We start from the raw sequence: 19,344 nt of genomic DNA on the forward strand, positions 1-19,344 counted from the left end.
CACAATTTGAGGGTATTAAACTCAGGTAGATTGTATCTGGATAGGATATCTAGTAGGTTTTTATGCCAAGTAGTATTATTTTGTAATGATACAAAGGCTTGTTTAGCCAATAAGGTGTTCGGGGCATCTGTGAGGTTGGTGAAAAAACGCAGGAATCTTAAGTGGGCCCTGGCAGACACAGAAGGTAATCCTACTTCCACTCTTAGGAGAGCTGCCGGAGTACTCTGAGGGAGGCCTAGAATTCTTCTGAGGTAAAAATTTTGGAAGATTTCAAGCCGTTCTAACAGCTTCTGATTCCATCCCCAGAGTTCTACTCCATATAGCATCTGGGGAATCACTTTTCCAACAAAAGCTTTTAGTGCCGGGATCACCAGTTGCCCTCCCCTCGAATAAAAAAAGCTGAGCAGAGCACCGATTGTCCTACGTGTTAGAAGGGCTACAGTCTTGAAGTGGGCAAGCCAGCTAGATGTAGGTTGGAAAGTGATACCAAGATATTTAAAAAAAAGACACTGTTCAATTTTGTGTTCATCTAAAGACCATCTAAATGTGTGGCGAGCTCTAGTAAATACCACAATTTTTGTTTTGTCATAATTTATCTTTAGAGAGTTTTGGGAACAATAAGCTGCGAGCCCCTCCAGCATGCTATGTAGGCCCCTTCGAGTAAGTGCCATGACAGCCATGTCATCAGCATATAGTAATATATTCAGGTGTTTGCCTTCCAGGGCAGGAGCTGATGACTTATACTTTGCCATATGTTGAACAATGTCATTTATATAGAAATTAAAGAGGAACGGTGCTAACAAACAGCCCTGTTTAACCCCTTTCCCCAGTGGCAGTGGGTCAGTATAGTTGCCTGACATCCCAGTTCTGATTTTAACTGTGGTGTCTGAATGTAACTCTCTAAGTATTTTGAGAAGTCGTCTATCAATATCTGTTTCATATAGTTTTTGCCATAATTTGTCCCTACAGATTGAATCAAAAGCGGATGTGAGATCTACAAAAGCCACAAAAAGTTTGCTCTTATGTACCTTTGTATACTTATCTATCATTGTCTGTAGTACCAAACAATGGCCTGTTGTACTATGGCCCTTTCTAAACCCTGCCTGTTCCGGATTAAGCAGGTTAGAGTGGTCAGCCCAGTCAACCAGTTTATTTAGCAGGTAGCGAGTATAAAGTTTATACACAATGTCCAGGAGACTTATGGGGCGATAGTTTGAGGGGTCTTGGGGGTCTCCCTTCTTATAGATGGGGGCTACCAGGCTCAGTTTCCAGTTTTCTGGGATTTTGCATATATCATTTATTACCGTAAAAAGTTGGGCCAAAATAGCAGCCCACCACTGGGCATTTAGTTTAAACACCTCAGGAGGAATCATATCCTCACCGGGAGCTTTGCCATTCTTGAGTGTTTTAATTAGCTGTAAACATTCTGATTCGGTAACAGAATCCCAGCCCATTAATAGATCGTTTTTAAGAGGAGGAAACTGGCTCGGTTTAGCAATGTTTGGAGCTGTATATAGCCGGGAAAAATGTTGGTACCATAAGTTAGATGAAATACTGTTGGTTACAATTTTCCCTTTGGGTGAAACTCCCTGAGCAATTATTTCCCAGAACTTTTTGTCGTCCCGCAATTTGATCGCTTTGTCAAGTGCCTCCCATTGTTCCTTTCTGTAGAGGGATTTCTTAAATTTTAGAGTATTTTTATAATGAGAACGCCACCTGTGCAGGTTTTCCAATGAGGACAGGGTCCCTTCCTGTTTTACCTTATTTTGTAATTTCCTAAGCAAAGATCTTAGATTCCTACAGTCTTTGTCGAACCAGGCCCTCGAGTTGTTTTGTTTTTTGGGAGGGTTGGAATTCGTGAGTAGTGGGAAGAGCGACTCTGAGACCTGCTGAAATGTTGAAAAGGGGTCAGAAATAGATGAGATACACTGGTCTCTCAAGGCCAGTAAGTCTGATGAATGCAGGTGTAGTTTGATTTTAGATTCCAGGTCGCTGTTCCATTTACGCCTACGAAGGGCCAGAGTTGGAGGTGGGTCTGCACAGTGATTGCGGTATTGCGGATCCTCCAAACCACGGGGGATTAGTGAAATTGATATAGGAAGATGATCACTCTCAATTCTATTGAAAGTCCTGAAGCCCTGTGACCTCTCCAAGAGTTTTGGGGAGACCAGGATATAATCAATAACGCTCGCACCTCTAGGTCCAAGAAAAGAAAAGAAACCCCCTGACCTGTCCATATGGGTACCATGCAAATTATACAAATTATGTTTGAAGGCAGTCTCCATTAATGTAATGCCTGCCTTATTCAAGACCTTATCGTCAGAGGACCAGGGAATAAACCAATCTGCCTCTGGCAGGAACTGAGATTTAGAGCAGTACGTATTAATGTCATTTCCTATCCTGGCGTTGAAATCACCTGCCAGCAGGATATCCATGCCAGGGAGTTCTAGTTCAGCCTTCTCCAAACATAGCTCTAAATCTTCCCAGATTTGTGACGACTGGGGAGGGGTGCCTATGGGAGGGATATATATATTAAAGCAAAGGAAATCTCCTCCTTCACTGCTAGAAATAAGTAAGATTTGTAAATTGTTACTCTTCACCCACTGCTGTTGCCGGGCCTTGCACTTTAGCTTGGTAGAAACAAAAGTGACTAAACCACCACTAGGTCGGCCTCGGGAATTTGGTTTTATCGCGGGGTAGCAAAGGCTTCGTATCCCTGTAAAGAGGGGACATGGAGATCTAGACACCATGTCTCCTGTAGACATAAAATCTGAAATTTTGTAAGGAAATCCAGAAGGTCGACGTCACCCTGCTTAGATAGCCATCCCGCCACATTCCAGGATAGAATGTGGAAATAGGGTGATGGTGGAAATAGTGGCAGTCAATCTCTTTTCCGGTGGTTTGAGGCTCCTGAGCTGGGCTCCTCCTCTATCTGCCCTGCTTGGTGGTTCCAGGTTTGAGGTCGCTGGTCCCTAGATAGGTGTGATAGCTTTAACTGAGGGGCCAATAGGTTGATTTGGTCCAGAGGATCTTCGATGACACCGTTACAAATATCATGTTGTTCAGCTGATGTATCATGATGTTCAGCTGGTTTTCGCAGAGCAAGGGTTTTGCCGACCCGTATAGGCTGTACAGGTAGCAGGTCGACAGCTGCATCTTGCGTCGGTACTGCTAGCGGGTCAAAATTTGACAAAAGCTGTGGATCTTGATTGCGTATTGGGCTTAGAATAATGGAAGCCTCCAATTCCGGCATCGAGGCATATGAGGACGAGAGCATTTCAGACTGGTCTTGCTTGGGTAGTCCAATGCCAGGCTCGTTGCACGTAGAGACCAGGGTACCAAGCGGGGGGTGTAGGAAATCAATTAAGTCATTTGCGGGCAGGCTTGCCACTCCCTGTGGGGTAATAGATCCCGGCTCCATTCCCCCGTCTATTTGTTCTTTATGGCGCACAGGCCCAGCATCAACACAGACAGCACCTATCCTGGTGCATAGCGGTGTACGGGTCAGATTGGTGAATACCCTTGTAAAATAGATGTACCATTTTCTTGTGCGGTTTCTTAATTTTAGAATCTTTGCAACGAAATGGGCAGATCTAAAGTTAATAACCATACGTCTCATATAAGGTCCAGAAGGCAGCCATGAGATGTCCACGATATCTACGGGGCGTAATGTCTGCCCCAGCAGTTGGGTCAGGGAATTTGTGACCGAATGTTTATCCGCCCATTTGTTATAATTCAAGGGGTGGTTTCCCACCAGTACTGCAAGTTTGCTGTTCTGGAGTTGCAGACTTGAGTTTTGTACTTGGTTGGGCAGGCATCTCACTTGTTTTTGTGCAAGGTTGGCCTGCACACACTGCATACTTCCTATTACATATTGTTATGGGACACCTCTAGAAATGTCACAAGGAGCCATTGTATTGTACTTCCCAAGGAAGCTACTATGGCCGCAATGAGCGATCACTGTGGTCCTGCAAGGAATCAATTTGTTGTCACTGAGCTATGAACATCCTCACCAAAATTGCCCCCCGTGCTGCCTCTGCCATTTGAATTAGAAGAAATTTACCATTAAAGCTGATGGCAATTCCCCCCCTCATTTGGAAACTGCAGGCCCAGCGCCCAGTCTGGATCGCAACTACAGGAAAGGCAAAGAGTTAAAGCCCGCCCCCATCCTACGCCAGGGTCCCAATTCAGATTTCTGTTTCCTTTCCTTCTCCCCACCACAGCCCACACTGGCAATTTGCTGAAGGAAAAGCTTGCACTCAGGAGAAAACTATGACTGTGTACACATAACAACAACAACTTGTTGGACTGTTGTTGTTGTTGTTAATACCCCGTCCATCTGGCTGGGTTTCCCCAGCCACTCTGGGCGGCTTCCAACAAAATATTAAAAATACATTAAAACATCAGTCATTAAAAACTTCCCTAAACAGGGCTCCTTCCAGATGTCGTCTAAATGTCAAGATAGTTGTTTATTTCTTTGACATCTGATGGGAGGGTGTTCCACAGGGCGGGTGCCACTACTGAGAAGGCCCTCTGCCTGGTTCCCTGTAGCTTCACTTCTCAAAGTGAGGGAACTGCCAGAAGGCCCTCGGAGCTGGACCTCAGTGTCCGGGCTGAACGATGGGGGTGGAGATGCTCCTTCAGGTATACTGGACAGAGGCCATTTAGGGCTTTAAAGGTCAGCACCAACACTTGTGCTCGGAAACGTACTGGGAGCCAAGGTAGGTCTTTCAAGACCGGTGTTACGTGGTCTCGGCGGCTGCTCCCAATACATTTATATTTAAAGCACCTTTAAGCACCCCCTGAACCCTGGGAACTGTCAATTTCTTCTCACAGAACTGTAATTCCCAACACCCTTAACAAACGACCATTCCTGGGATTCTGTAGAAGGGGGAATTACTGTTTTGGCTGTATGCTAGATGTGCAGGCTATGTGGGGAACGCCACATACAGCTATTGAGAGGTTTTGGTATCTAGCACAAACCTGGAAGTTATATACATATTTTCCTTTAGAGCAATTTCCCCTGCTGCTTCGGAGTTACAGGTGTGAAGGTGTCAAGACTAGAAGCTCTGTAAACAGAGAACTGAGAGGATCTTTTTGAAAGGCATTCCCAGTGGCAAGACGTGATTGGACTTACAGAATGATCACGCATGCTCGACACACTGCCACTGTGTCTTCGCAAGTAAATAAAGAAATCTCTCTCGCAGTGGATCGGTATTTTACAATTTCCACGCAAGGCAAACACCTAGAGAAATGATGCTAAGGCAGCTTCTGCTTCCATCTTGCAAGCATCACTTGGCAATAAATAGCAACAGGTTTTTCTCATTTCTGGAACTGTGATTTGGCATTCAGATTCTTCTTTTATGTTCCATTCTGTACGTCAGGTGGATTATTTGTGGAATTTAGGCCTGGATGCTAAATTCTCTTCCTGATGAAAATGTCTAAATCCCATTAAAGCCAGCTGCCCACTAGGTGAAATTATGTGCAGGTATTAAAAGGACAAATATGCTCTTTAAGCTTTCGGTAATGTGTTGGTGCCCGAAAGCCCATCAAAAGGAAAATGCTCTGCATTTAGGCTGGCTGCCGTTCATAATATTTGTAGTCGTAATCAAATGTCCTTTACTGTGTGGTTATTTAAACATGGCACTGACGTTGTACACGGAAGCAGATACAGGTGTGCATTCAGAGAACCATTCTGGCTTCATTTGAGCATTTTTCTTCCTTTACACTACTGCCCAGTGTTGCATTTTGAATTACCCAATTCATCATTAGCTATATTAGCTGTTCAGACATCTTGAAATTTGCTGATAAGGTATACTTTTGCTCAGTGCTCTTTTTCTAAAAAATTGTTTAGGTGTACTCTCATTTTGAGTCAAGAAAATCACCATATTTTACTTCAAATCGAGGAAAATAAATACAGTAAATGGACAAAAGTACAAAGATTCATAAAATGTTTAGGGGTATGTGTACCCCTGCAACCCCCCCCCCAGAAAAAAGCACTGCTTTTGCTTTTGACTTTGGGGTCAAAGTGTCAGAAAGTTTGCTATTAACTGGAAATACCAAACACACTGCGAGCTAGTTGCTATTCACGTGGAAATTTCAGGTGTGGTAAGGATGCTTATCATATCACAAGGGATTCCTAGCCTAAGCTGCCCAGTTTCCCAGCATCCCAAAGCCAAAGACTCATGGTACAGGGGCACAGTGTTATTTTGGTGCAAGGCATGATGCCATTAAGAGACTTCAAAAGCAATTGTCCCCAAGGATGTGGTTGAGTGGTAAAGGGGTGGAACCTGTGCAAAAGTCCAGGAAATTTGAAATTTTGCCTTTGGATGGTAACCTCTCCCCCTTTTCTCCAGTAGAAAAATGGGAAATTTCCAACTTTTTAAAATCATACAATAATGTTTTAGGACTGTGTAACTTTTTATAAAATGAGAATTACTAGAGTCTACTGACGTGGGTGGCGCTGTGGGTTAAACCACAGAGCCTAGGACCTGCCAATAAGAAGGTCGGTGGTTCGAATCCCCGCAATGGGGTGAGCTCCCGTTCCTTGGTCCCTACTCCTGCCAACCTAGCAGTTCAAAAGCACATCAAAGTGCAAGTAGATAAATAGGTACCACTCCGGCAGGAAGGTAAATGGCATTTCCGTGCGCTGCTCTGGTTCCCTAGAAGCTGCTTAGTCATGCTGGCCACATGACCCAGAAGCGGTACGCCGGCTCCCTCGGCCAATAAAGCGAGATGAGTGCCACAACCCCAGAGTCAGTCACGACTGGACCTAATGGTCAGGGGTCCCTTTACCTTTACTGAACATTATTTTCATTGCTTTCAAAGGCTGTGCCTATCGATGGTTGATAGTGTCACCATAACACATTAGAATTTTTTTAGATTATTTCCAGCCTGCTTGACTCAGGGTCCTGCAACCCTATTGTAGGCATGCTTATTTGTCAGTAAATCCAACTATATCCTGCAGGGTTTACATCAGGGATGGGGAAACTGCAGCCTGCCAGGTATTGCTGAACTACAACTTCCATAGTCCCTGCCCACTGACCATGTTGGCCGGGGCTGATGGGAACTGGAATCCAATGAATGGAGGTCCACAGCTTCCCTATCTCTGCTTTACAGTACAGAAATGCCATGCCACTTTTACTTATCAGGTCTCCAAATAAACAGTGTCTTTCTTCTCCAAATTTCCCCCCTCCCCGGCCTTTGCACACTCCTCCCAAAGTGGCTGTTACTAAGGTACAACACTGGCTACGTGCGGATTTTTTCCTGCAGCCAGGAAAGTGAGGAGGTGGCTGTTTCCCTTCTTTTACTGTGTTCTTCCTTCTCTCCCTTCCATCCTGTCCCATAATGCCTTACTGGCTCCAATTTTGCTGTGGTTTTTGCTAAACTAATCCATTTCAGAATACATTACTACACTGCTACTCATTGATTCTGGATTGTCTTAAAGTGAGATGACATGTAAACACACAATCTTCCCCTTTACATGCAAATAGATGTTCAAATGACATTGATTCAAATAGAGTTTGCAGTGAATTGGCAAAGAGGGAAAGCTTCGTTTTTCTTTTTTAAAAAAGCTGAAAACCTAGCTGAACACTGTCATGACGGAAGGAAAATATTGAATGAAGCTCCCACAGCCCAAGGCAAATCAGCCTATCTAAGGTGTTTTTTGAAAAACGTTGGCATGCATTTGCTAAGAGGCAAGTTTCTTTGAATGCCCCAAAGCAACAGGCTCCACAAGGAATATAGTCAGTAATGCCCTCTGTGTGAACTTGTTGATTGGAAGTGTAGGACACTGTGAAATACTAATACTAATAATGACCTTTCAGGCAGTATGTCTACATCAGCAACACAAAAATATTCAGCACAGATTAAAAAAAACACACAGTTAAAATCACAATCAACAGTATTCAATATAGGGACAAAAGCAAAGTGCTTGTGCAGAGGAGACAGAGCTCAGCAAAAGGTCTGGGTGAAAATATATGTTTTTTAATCTGTGCTGAAAATGAGGGTCAACAATGATCACATTTGAAGGGGGGAGCTCCACAAATGGGGGAGAAGGCATTCCACTGGATATGTGGGTCATAAGCCACATAAGGCTTTGTATGTACGTTGAATTTGGCCCAACAGCATATACTATACAGCAGAAGCGTTTTTTTGTCTCTACACTTGAGAAACCCATATGCCAGAATATAACCCATAAGCCAGTTTTCTTCACAAGTGTGAAGCTGGTTTATGTCCTACTTCCCCCAGTTATTAATACATGTGTTGACAACAGCATGATTTTAGCGGGTGAACAGAGATTTGAGTGCCTATTTTAGTCTGGGCCCATGTAGTGATCTGGGTTTTCACTTTCCAGTGCATGCATTCAGAAGGAAAAACAGGCATTTGCAGATTGACAGAAGGATTGATGAACAAAGTTAGTTCTCAAATAGCCCCTCTATCTGGCATATAAGAATATGAAATATTATTAGTCCACCTGTCTACACATTTCTACATCAATAGCCTAGAGGAAAAAGAACCAACTTTCTTCCATTTACATAAACCTCCCCTTTTGGAGACCATTTTCATTTGCCAAGAGCAACTAGATTACAAATCTAAGGTGAGCATTAAAAAGGACATTAATTTTTTTTAATGAAAAGTGTTTATTAAACACGTGCGTATTTACAATATTGAACATCCCGACATACCCAAATCTTATATTACACAAACATAAATCTGAAAAGGTTTAACAAAGTCAACACAAAACACACTGAATTGTATGCCAAATAATGCTTTTAAATAATCCATATAATAAAACACAAGAGGAAATAATGTTGCACGCACACAAAACGTTTGCAACAGAAGGTAGCTTGCCTTGACAAGCTACGGTTGCTGTACTGAAATCCACTTAAGCTATTAAGCACAAGTACAAAGGAATAAATATTTGGAAATGAGCTTTTTGGACCTGATTCCACAGACATAAATTGTGCACAATTGATTTTTACTCCACTGATTCAACTGCAGCTCTGACATACATTGGATCTCTATGCAGACAGGGTCTGTCCCATTTTCTTTCAACTTTCAGGAATGTTAGGTTTAGTCAGGTGCACAGATAATCTATAATAAATAGGACAGTCTGCTTGCATGGAGTTTGGGATTGTGGCCCTTGACTAATCCGAGCATTAAATCCCATTGAAATCAATGGGATTAAAGTGCTTGCAACAGGGCTAGATTTTAAGACCCCTCCGTTGCAAGAATTAATTCCCACTGATTAATTTTTCCTATTTCTCATTGCTTTTACAGTGCTGAGTAACAGATGCCTTGAGAAATATTGCCAGTCATACATTCCTAGGCAAAGAACTAAGCTCAAAGCCCTTATATTCAGTAGATTTGCAGTTAAGTGCTTTGGGGGATCAGAAATAATGTCCATTATAGAAAAAGTCCACAAACAACTGCAAGAACCATCTATTCTTAATTACCTAAAAAATAATAATAATAAAATAAGCCACATGATATGCATCAAAACAATTTTACAATGAAGACTATATTAAATATTTTACATGGCTTGGAATACAGTGTTGTAGCTGCCAGCATGTAATACATTTTAATAAGATACAATTCTTGCCCACTGGATGAAAACTTTGTGTGTTAAAGTCTTGCATGAGCATATGTATACCAAAGGTATACTGCAGATAAAGAAACCCAGAGCAATTTGTTTCACTCTAAGAGCCAATTAGTACAGTGACTTACTAGCCTGAAACTCCATGGCTCTAAAACTGGTTCCCAAATCAGATTATGCAAAGGAGAAAAGAAGATCAGCTGGAGTGTGTAGCCAACACCAAATTTAGCTGCCTGGGTCACGTGCAACATGATCTGAGAGGCAAACACAATTGAAAGTGCCATCACAAACAGCACTTAGCTGCTAGGTATTTTGTACTCATTTTGTATGTACAGAATAGTCCAGATTCAAATACTATTACTGTACTGTATGCATGCATGTGCCTGATATTTTTGATATTTTCTTATCTGTCTGAACGCGATGGCATTGTATTGTATGTTTCAACAGTGATAAGAAGCTAATCAAATCCTATCTGTATTGTGGCATAACCCAAAGCTTTTTGCACATGGACTATTGCACTGCAACAGTATTTTCTAATCAAAGACCGCCTGCTCCATTTTAGAGAATGGCCCCACACTGTGGCTTTTAGGATTGGCTCAAGAGTTTCTTTAAGGACTTTTCAGTTCCTTTAAGGACTTTTGTTTGACTCTGAAAGTCATGCTAGACTAGAGGATAACAAACTAATAAGCTTTTTTTGAGGGGTCGGGAATTGTGAATTATGACTCTTGTGTGTTACCTGGAGAACTGCAAAGAACGTATGTGAATTTTCCATGACAAACAACAGTATATAAAAAAAATCATTTTAAGTTATACGTTGATTCAGAACAAAGTACTTCTTTACACATTTAATAAAAAAGCAAACACCTTACAACATCCCCTGGATCGTTTATATATTCAAATGAAATCGACAAACATTACAAACCCTTAAATATTCCAAGTAGCTGGAAATCAGACATCTTCAGCAATCGTAGTGTCAAAAACCCGATAGCAAATTTGCTGCTCTCTTCCATCCGTGACATAGTAGGATTTGATAAAACAGTCCAGCCATGGCAGGTCGTCTACAATCAAAAGCAAATGACTGGTTTTAATGGGCATTTTCTGTATTCAAGAATTGTGACCAAAAAAACAAAAGTTGTATAGATCTCGAAACATTAAGCATAAATCAGAATCACAGCAGTGGGACAGAAACAGTGGCACATACAATGGCACATACAATGTGGCTATAATCACAAGGGTATTCATGTAGCGTAGAAGGGAACAGCACCACGGACTGCAATGTCTTAACCAAGACATTTCAAAATGTTTATTCGGCTTTACGCCCACCATAAAACACAACACAACAAAACAAATCGAATAAAACAGCGGACTCGCACAAGCCATAAGCAATACAATACAGCTCACAGCACACAAGAACAGATATTAACAATTCAAAAGAAAAATTTAAGATTAAGATTAAGATTAAAAATTTAGGCACTACGCTAAAATCAATATCTGATGTCATTATAAAAAATTCTTATATCAATAATCAGCTAACATTCCATTCCGTCTCTTGTACGAGAGGACGGCTGTTAGGAATTTAGCAACCTGAAGGGTAATATAAGGATCCACATCTTGAAGAACCCAGGCAAGCTGTAAATCTACTGGTTTATCAGCCATAGGCTGGATTATGGAGTTTAGTATACTAGCACGAGCTGAACTGTACATAGGGCAGATAAACATAACATGATGTAGAGATTCCGATGTTTTCATTTCACAAGCACACATTGAAGAGACTTCGCCCTTAGTGAATCTATGTCTCAGCACGTTTGTTGGAAAAACATTGAACCTAGCTCTAATGAAGGCATAACGGTGAGACGCGGTCATAAGCGATGTTAAGTAAGACGGAGCACGGTAGATTGGGGTTATGCCGAAATTTAACGGCGAGCAGGCTCCACCACCAGCTAAGAAATTTTGGTATAGCTCCACATCATCCAGCCTTTGATTTATACACCTTTTTGCCACATTTAGATCCAGTTTGAGCAATTCAGTGGGCGAGATCTCATAGGACAGCAATTTGGCATGGATTTTTCCTGACCACAAATTTGTGAAGTCATCCCGCCACATGCATTGAATGAGATAGTGGTTCGGGAGTTTATGCCATAGGGATATCCAATAGATCAAAACTCTCCTCCATAGAACTAACTCCACTGAGGGGATCTTCATTTCTAAGCGAATAGCCGCATTACTTACGCATGTTGGTAATTTTAGAAGTCGGCGTAAGAATTGGCTTTGAAGCGACTCTAAAGGTGAGAGGTTAGCAAAGGCAGCCCATAAAGGTGCAGCATAGGCCATTGTGGCCATCACTTTGATGCTATACACTTTCAAGGCCGCAGGGATGAATAAGGCCCCCTCAGAGTAGAAAAAACGGAGGAGGGAGTGTGATAGGGCTTTTGTCTTGTTTTGAAGGTATTCAACGTGCGCTTTCCACCCTAAATTATATTGAAAATAAATTCCTAAATATTTAAATTTATGTACTTGTTCAATTTTCTTGCCCTCCAATTTCCATGGATAAAGTTTTCGACTCCTTGAAAATATCAGTACTTTGGACTTGGTGTGGTTGATAGACAGATGATTAGAATGGCAGTATGTCGCAAAAATCTTTAGTGCCCTCCTTAAACCCACTCTGGAGTAAGAGAGTAGTACCGCATCATCTGCGTAGAGAAGTAAAGGACAACGATAATCTGCTATACGAGGGGTGTGGATAAATTTTTGTGAGTCGGCTAATGGGTTCCTCATATCACTAATAAATAAGTTAAAAAGAAGTGGCGCTAAAATACAACCCTGGCGTACACCCTTGTTTACTGGCACTGGGTTAGTTAGGTCACCAGCAGGGGATAATCTCACCCTGGCCACGGACCCGGCATGAAGTTGGGAGATAAGCCACAGGAGCCTTCTTTCTATTCCCCAACCGGCAAGTTTATCCCATAGTAATTTCCTCGGAATACTATCAAACGCAGCTTTCAAATCTATGAAGGCTGCGCAAAGTTGGCCCCGTCGAGGTGTTGAGTATTTCCGGGCTAAGTGATAAAGAATAATTGCCTGGTCTGTTGTGGATCGGTTTAATCTAAATCCAGCTTGCTCATGCCCAATCAGGTCAGCCTCAACTGACCACTTCATCAACCTTGCCAGCAAAAAACGGGCATATATTTTCCCAATGGACGATAGCAGACTGATATTCCGGTAATTCCCTGGGTCGCCGGGAGGGCCTTTTTTGTAGATAGGAATTATAATGGCCTCCTTCCACGTTCCTGGTATTAAGCCCGTGGCATTTATTGCGTCAAACGTTTTAGCTAAAATCCCTGCATAACCAAGACACTACAGTCCACCTTGGAAGTTGCACGGAATCCATTCCGGAAGTTCATTTGACTTCCAAAATGCTTGGAAACCAATGTGCGGCTTCTGATTGGCTGCAGGAAGCTCCTGCAGCCAATCAGAAGCCATGTCGGATGTTCGGGTTCCAAAGAACGTTCGCAAGCTGGAACACTCACTTCTGGGTTTGCAGAGTTCAGGAGCCAAAATGTTCAACTCACAAGGCATTCGGGATCCAAGGTACGACTGTATACATATTTAAGATGCCAAAGAAAGCACTTATCCTACTTCACGTGAAACAAAAACTTGTTTAGGTGAGTCATGAAAAATTCAGCTGGGCTTCTGTTTGAAGCACTCTGCATCGAAAAAATGTCCCTTATACATGAACCGCTGCCAAGTGAAATCAATGTTCCTGTGTTTGCTAGCATGGCAGATATTACTTTTCTCATTTCTCCTCCCCCCCCCCCCCCAAATTCGGCATAAAATCAATAAAGTGTCATGGTTTTTGCTGAGTCTATCAGATATTTGCACTATGCACAGTTAAATTCTGAAGGCCAGAATGTATTTCTCAAGTTCTATTAGGGAGGAAAAAAATCTCAAAACAATCCACAATATTCTCATACAATGAAACTGGGTTCAGTAATACACAGGCACAAGAAGCTAGCATTTGTCATCAACAAACACAAACAGTTTTAATTCAGAAGTATATACAGGCAGTCAGATTCTCGTACGGGAAAAGGCAACTTTAAATTACTCTGGCAACCAATTGGACTAAATGTGGCTGGCAAATGTACAGAGGTCCTTAAGGCTTTATAGATAGTTTCATGAGGTTTCAGCATATATAAGAGAACAGAAGGGCCACTGAAGTATACCATCTGTGACTTCATTTGAAGACACCTTTCAGTGCTGCTAAAATGCCAGGTTGCTTTTTAAGGATACAGTTTAAACGTACCATGCTGTACAGAATAGTTATCCTTTGTACCAAATTCTCTGTTTGGACTATTGCAGCCAATGGAGAAATTATACATCTATATCTTTAAAAAGAACAGAGCTACAAACCAGTGTAGTTTTGTGGTACAGCAGGAAAAGATGTAATTTAATTCTCTTTCCTACAGAGTGTAAAAATTAAAAAGATAAACTTATGTAGATTTTAATCATGCTTCCAAATTTATGATAAGTATCTCACCTAGATTTGTGCCTGAAGGGCAAAGTTTGTTCATGATCCTTTCTATGTTCTCTTGAAAAATATTATTGGTCAGGACTTCAGAAGCTGGAATTTGGAAGAAATCTTTCTGGAGAACAGGAAAAATGATGCAGATATAATTAAATTAGCCAATAGATATTTGGCAAAGAAATGAAAATTACATGTAACAAAATCATGTTTCACACTTCATGTTTTTAACACAATGCAAATAAAGAAAAACAGAAGGGAGTAGCATTGTTTATTCACATAAGCAGCCTAATATTTAAATCTGTTTTTAACGTTCTGGTATAACAAGAAGGAGCACCTTTTAAAAAACATCTTCACTTTAATCCAATTCATAAGTGAATCTAAATTCACCCTCTCAAAGGAATTCATACCAGCCTTAGCTTTATTAAAATTCATAGCTAAAATAGAAATAATCTACCACATTTGTACAGGCTAGATCTTAATAAAACATGAATGTATGTCTCAAGTGTATGTTGAGCAATTTCTACCACCAATATGCAGTTAACTCACAGAATACTCTGTAGTCTCGTCTACTACACTATAAACCAGCGTATCAACACTTAGTTAAAAATAACAGAAATTACAGGTGCCAATTAGTAATATTTGGTATGAGCAGATGTAATTACATTATCTCTGCTTTACAGCTTCTATGTAATTGAAGAGTTCAGATTCTACATATTTTCAGAAGTTATACTGCTGTACCTTGCTGCAACACTTCAGCATATAAAGAACTGGTAAGTTAAAGAGAAATGAAAACATTTCCCCCTATAATTTTCATGTCCATCTATATGTAATAACCTTACTTTTGCATTTTTGCTCAAGCATGTCAGACTGACAAGTTTTTACATGCTTCCCACATTCCTCTGGGAGGGGGTTGACTGCCATTGTATCATTTTTTTATAGAACAAGAACATTTTTTCATCTTGTTTCTGATTTGGCTTTGCTTAAATTCTAACTAGGTAAAGGTTAAGGGACCCCTGACCATTAGGTCCAGTTGCGAACGACTCTGGGGTTGTGGCGCTCATCTCGCTTTATTGGCCGAGGGAGCCGGCGTACAGCTTCCGGGTCATGTGGCCAGCATGACTAAGCCGCTTCTGGCAAACCAGAGCAGCGCACAGAAACGCCATTTACCTTCCCGCCAGAGCGGTACCTATTTATCTACTTGCACTTTGACGTGCTTTCAAACTGCTAGGTTGGCAGGAGCAGGGACCGAGCAACGGGAGCTCACCCCATCGCGGGGATTTGAACCGCCAGCCTTCTGACTGGCAAGTCCTAGGCTCTATGGTTTAACCCACAGCGCCACCTGCGTCCCTCTTAATTTCTAACTAGTGATGGGCAAACTGTCCCCAAGTAGAAAGGGGCCACAAATTATTATTCCTCCCCCCCCCTGAGAATTTTAAATTAACACAAGAAGAGTCTGCTGGATCATGCAATAGACCTATCTAGCCCAACATCCTGTTCTCATCGTAGCCAACCAAATGCTTGTAGGTTTACTGAGCGCAAGGACACTCTCTCTTCTCCTGTGGCTTCTAGCAGCTGATATTCAGAAGGCTATACTGCCTGTGACCATGGAGGCAGAACACAGAAACCATGGCCAGTAGCCATCAATAGCCCTTTCCCACATGAATTTGTCTAATTTCTCTTTTAAAGCCATCCAAGTCTTTTAAAGGCCACCACTGTAATCCCATGGCAGCTTCCCCTAGTACTTTTTTAAGGAACTCTTTCTAGCCCTTTCCTTCAACTGGAAAGGAAGGGAGGAGAGAGAAACTAAGAGAAAGAGAAAGGGGGATGAGAGAAGGATACATAAGGAATCAAGTACAGTGTGTGTCGCACTGTAGTTCCAGAATGGTGGCATGTCATAGCACCAGAGAGAGACACTGGGGGGAACTAAAATGACATATGCTCCAAAATGTTTCAAATCGTGGGAAAGAAAAGTTAGCAGTCTTCCAGTGTCAAGAAGAACAATTGCTCAATTGCTTGTGTCCAGTATTTAGCGTTGGGGTCAGGCCCTCTCAATGTTGGGCCTGATACGTCTGTTGCTGCTGCTGTATTTAATCTAAAAATCAAGGTTTGAAAGGGGCTATTTTCATCCAATTTCACATGAGCTTAACTAAAGCATTTTAAAACTAGATCATAGTTCTTACTGCTTCTACTGCAACTCTGCCCTCTCTCCATGTCGCTTGAGAGAACAGCCATATGCAAGCACACACTTATATTCAAACTGAACATTTTCAGAGTACAATGTCTCTTACGCAATCCATGAGATACACATTCAGGGTTCCTGTTCCATCGTCCAGCATAAACTTCATCACAAAGACATATTCAAGGGGCACAAGTCCTAAAGCTAAGCAGGAGGAAAATAAGTAGTTGTGTTTAGAGATTACTCAACACAAGAGAGGAATAAAAAGCTAAAAATATATTATCGGTGAGATACAGACAACTTAAACACCACTGTCATCCACTGATTTATTTCTGCTGCAGAGGATTCCAGTGTGAATGAACGGCTCCCAACTAAACTGCTCCCTCTATTGAAGTGAATTGCGCAGTCACAAGCTATCTATACTGCACCTTCGTAAGATAGTAACACTGCTGTGGAAGATGCTCAATAGCATTTACATACACAATTGCATCCAGTGAAAATTTTAATTTCATGTAGGCTTTATAAGCTATTTCCCAATAGCCAGTAGACATCTTGGCAGTGTCATTGTGGATTCATTTTGTTCTGCCCAGTTTCATTCCTAAGGAAATCTGAAAGGGAAAGCGCTACTGATTCTTTGGTAGAAGAATGGTCCCCTGCAGAGAACTGCTCTGCTACGCATCCCATTAAAATAACCCACCAATTTATTCTGTATAGCTTAAATACAGAGTCCAATGAAGATATGAACAGCCACTGAATTAAGTTTTCTGGTTCCATGTTAGTGTTTTAACACACAATTCTGGTTTCATTTTTGTCACTGTTGTTGCTTAGGTAGATTACAGTGGGGCGGGAGAACAGAAAGCTGCTGGTTGTGTTTCGCCATTATGTCTTCTGCTAGGACAAGACTCATACGAGTGAATATAGTGCAGGCATGGAGCAAGACAGAGCAATTGAGCTCCTCTTGCCTGCTCAAATGCAGATCTTTTGAAAGGTGACTGCTATGCAACAGAGAAACCAGCATTTGTTCTTATTTACATAAATCAGCATCAAGGTCATTTCTCGAGAACAAAAGCCACCCTAAATGGAACTTGTGATAATTTGTGAATAATTACATAAATTAACTATCAAAATCAGCTTCCCCTGCATTTATTGCTTGTGATGAAGCTAATCATGCTTTATTTTACTTCCAGAAATTCGGGAATTCACATAACACACTTCCATGGGGGCGCAGCTCTATGCACAGGGACCGCAGCACGAAATGCTGTGTTTGGAACCTAACCATTCCTGGAAGTCCCTTACAAAATAATAATGCTTACACACCATTGCACTCTGCTATGGGGCTAACAGAAAAGCCCTATTACTTAATTCAGATCAAATTATTCTGCAGGATCTTTTTTGGAAGCGTGCGTATAATAATAGCACTGGACTCTGTAGAACTTAAAAGCTACCTATTTTATTTCCTATGCATCAGGTGTCAGACTAATACGTATCAGATTGAGATTCAGCTAGGGACGTTCCTGCTCTTTTCCAGGAAAGCTCTGTACGCTAAACTCAAATTGCCTCTTGCATAGAATTGTAGAGTTGGAAGGGACCATGAGGATCATATCGTCTGGTCCAACCCTCTGAAAGGCAGGAATCTCTTACCCAATGTAGGGCTCAAACATAGGACCCTAATTAAGAGTCTCATGCTCTACCAACTCAGCCATTTATTACGTCTCAATGATGCCCTTATTTAAACAACAAGAAGAGGCCTGTTCACAAAGGGGAGCAGGCTTTGAGCACTGCCTAATGTGCTGCTTTGAGTACCCTAAGTCAATCTAAATTGAGATTAATGTCAGAGACTCTTTATTCAACTTAATATAACTTTGCTCTCCTATGTGAACAAGGCACAAATGATGAGAGAAGCATCTTCAAAATAACCATTATTTTGGAATGAGCTGCAAGTCTTTCTCTTTCTCCTGGACTCAATAACTTTTTAAATCTTCAGATTTATGCAGCTTTCTCCTTACTTGGACATTACTGGGTGGTTTTATTTACACTCAGGACTTCTGAATAAAAAATATGGATAATAGCATAATCTAACCTTGTGCTATGGTAGTGGGCTCCCACAATGGATCTTTCTGTGCAGCAAGGGGACTCAAGCTTGCTATCGCCTTCAGATTTGAACAGTGTTTGCACCTAATGTTTGAAACAAAACAATAGCATTAACTGTTCTGTATATTTAGCTTTTCTCAAAACTTGTCAGAAGAACATTTTCCCGCTGTTTTATAGACAGATATTTTATATGGCCTAGAAAAGCAGTAAACTTTAATGCCTTTTATAAGATACTGTCAACAAAAATAAATTCCTTGGTCAGTTGAACTGAAGAATGTCAGGCAAATTGATACATTGCTAAGCATATATTTTCTAAACACTGCTCTTTGTTGTTTAATGACACAAAACTGTTTCACATGATATAAGTAATAAATCTGGTATGGTACAATATGCTAAAACACGACTGAATTAATAATTTAACCACGCCCTAACAAGTAAATAATTTTATTCTTTAGTACGTTGGCAATGTTAAAAAAAAGAACTTAGAACATTTTTATAGCCATAAAAATCATCAACATAAAAATGGTGTTTGTACGTCTTAAAAAGAGAGCTGCAACAAAACTATTTTTCCAGGTAAGAAAAGTATGCAAATGTTTGTATAGCATGCTTTAAAAGACATCTTTTAACTTTTGATGACTGCAGAAAATAAACCAAGTGTTGTTAGTGTAGAGAAAGTGAATGTTATTGTCCAATATAATTGGGTCTAAGTCAAGATGAATTAAGACCGTGATTTCAGTTTCATTAGTTCCACTGACTTCTTCCCTTGTAGCAAGGAAGAATTTATTCCCTCAAGAAATTGGCTCCATTGTTACCGTTTCTAATGTCTGACCAAATTCTACCCTCCTGTAACTGAAACCCATTACGTAGATCTAACCCTCTGAGGTAGCAGCAGCAAGCAAGACTTGGCGCCCTTTCCATATATTTCAAGTATTTGAACAGTGCTATTATGTCCATCCA

General features: G+C 41.1%; 1 protein-coding gene and 1 long non-coding RNA gene across 4 annotated transcripts in view; one reads left to right on the forward strand and one right to left on the reverse strand.

The window, feature by feature from the left end:
• Positions 1 to 5,370, forward strand: part of LOC308486764 — a 271,614-nt gene extending 266,244 nt beyond the window's left edge. The window contains exon 3 of the long non-coding RNA XR_013991282.1: positions 5,013 to 5,370. This is a non-coding gene — a long non-coding RNA (uncharacterized lncRNA). The remainder of the gene's footprint in view (positions 1 to 5,012) is intronic.
• Positions 5,371 to 10,471: 5,101 nt separating this feature from the next.
• POT1 (protection of telomeres 1) overlaps positions 10,472 to 19,344 on the reverse strand; it is a 67,119-nt gene continuing 58,246 nt past the window's right edge. For all 3 annotated transcript variants that reach the window (XM_081023629.1, XM_081023630.1, XM_081023631.1), the window contains 4 exons: positions 18,377 to 18,471; positions 16,409 to 16,500; positions 14,133 to 14,238; positions 10,472 to 10,656 (listed from right to left, as the gene is read on the reverse strand). In XM_081023629.1, the coding sequence (XP_080879755.1) occupies positions 10,547 to 10,656; positions 14,133 to 14,238; positions 16,409 to 16,500; positions 18,377 to 18,471 (403 nt within the window). In that variant the 3' untranslated portion in view covers positions 10,472 to 10,546. The remainder of the gene's footprint in view (positions 10,657 to 14,132; positions 14,239 to 16,408; positions 16,501 to 18,376; positions 18,472 to 19,344) is intronic.

This window comes from Podarcis pityusensis (assembly GCF_964106645.2).
Source record: "Podarcis pityusensis genome assembly, chromosome: 10".
NCBI lineage: Eukaryota > Metazoa > Chordata > Lepidosauria > Squamata > Lacertidae > Podarcis > Podarcis pityusensis.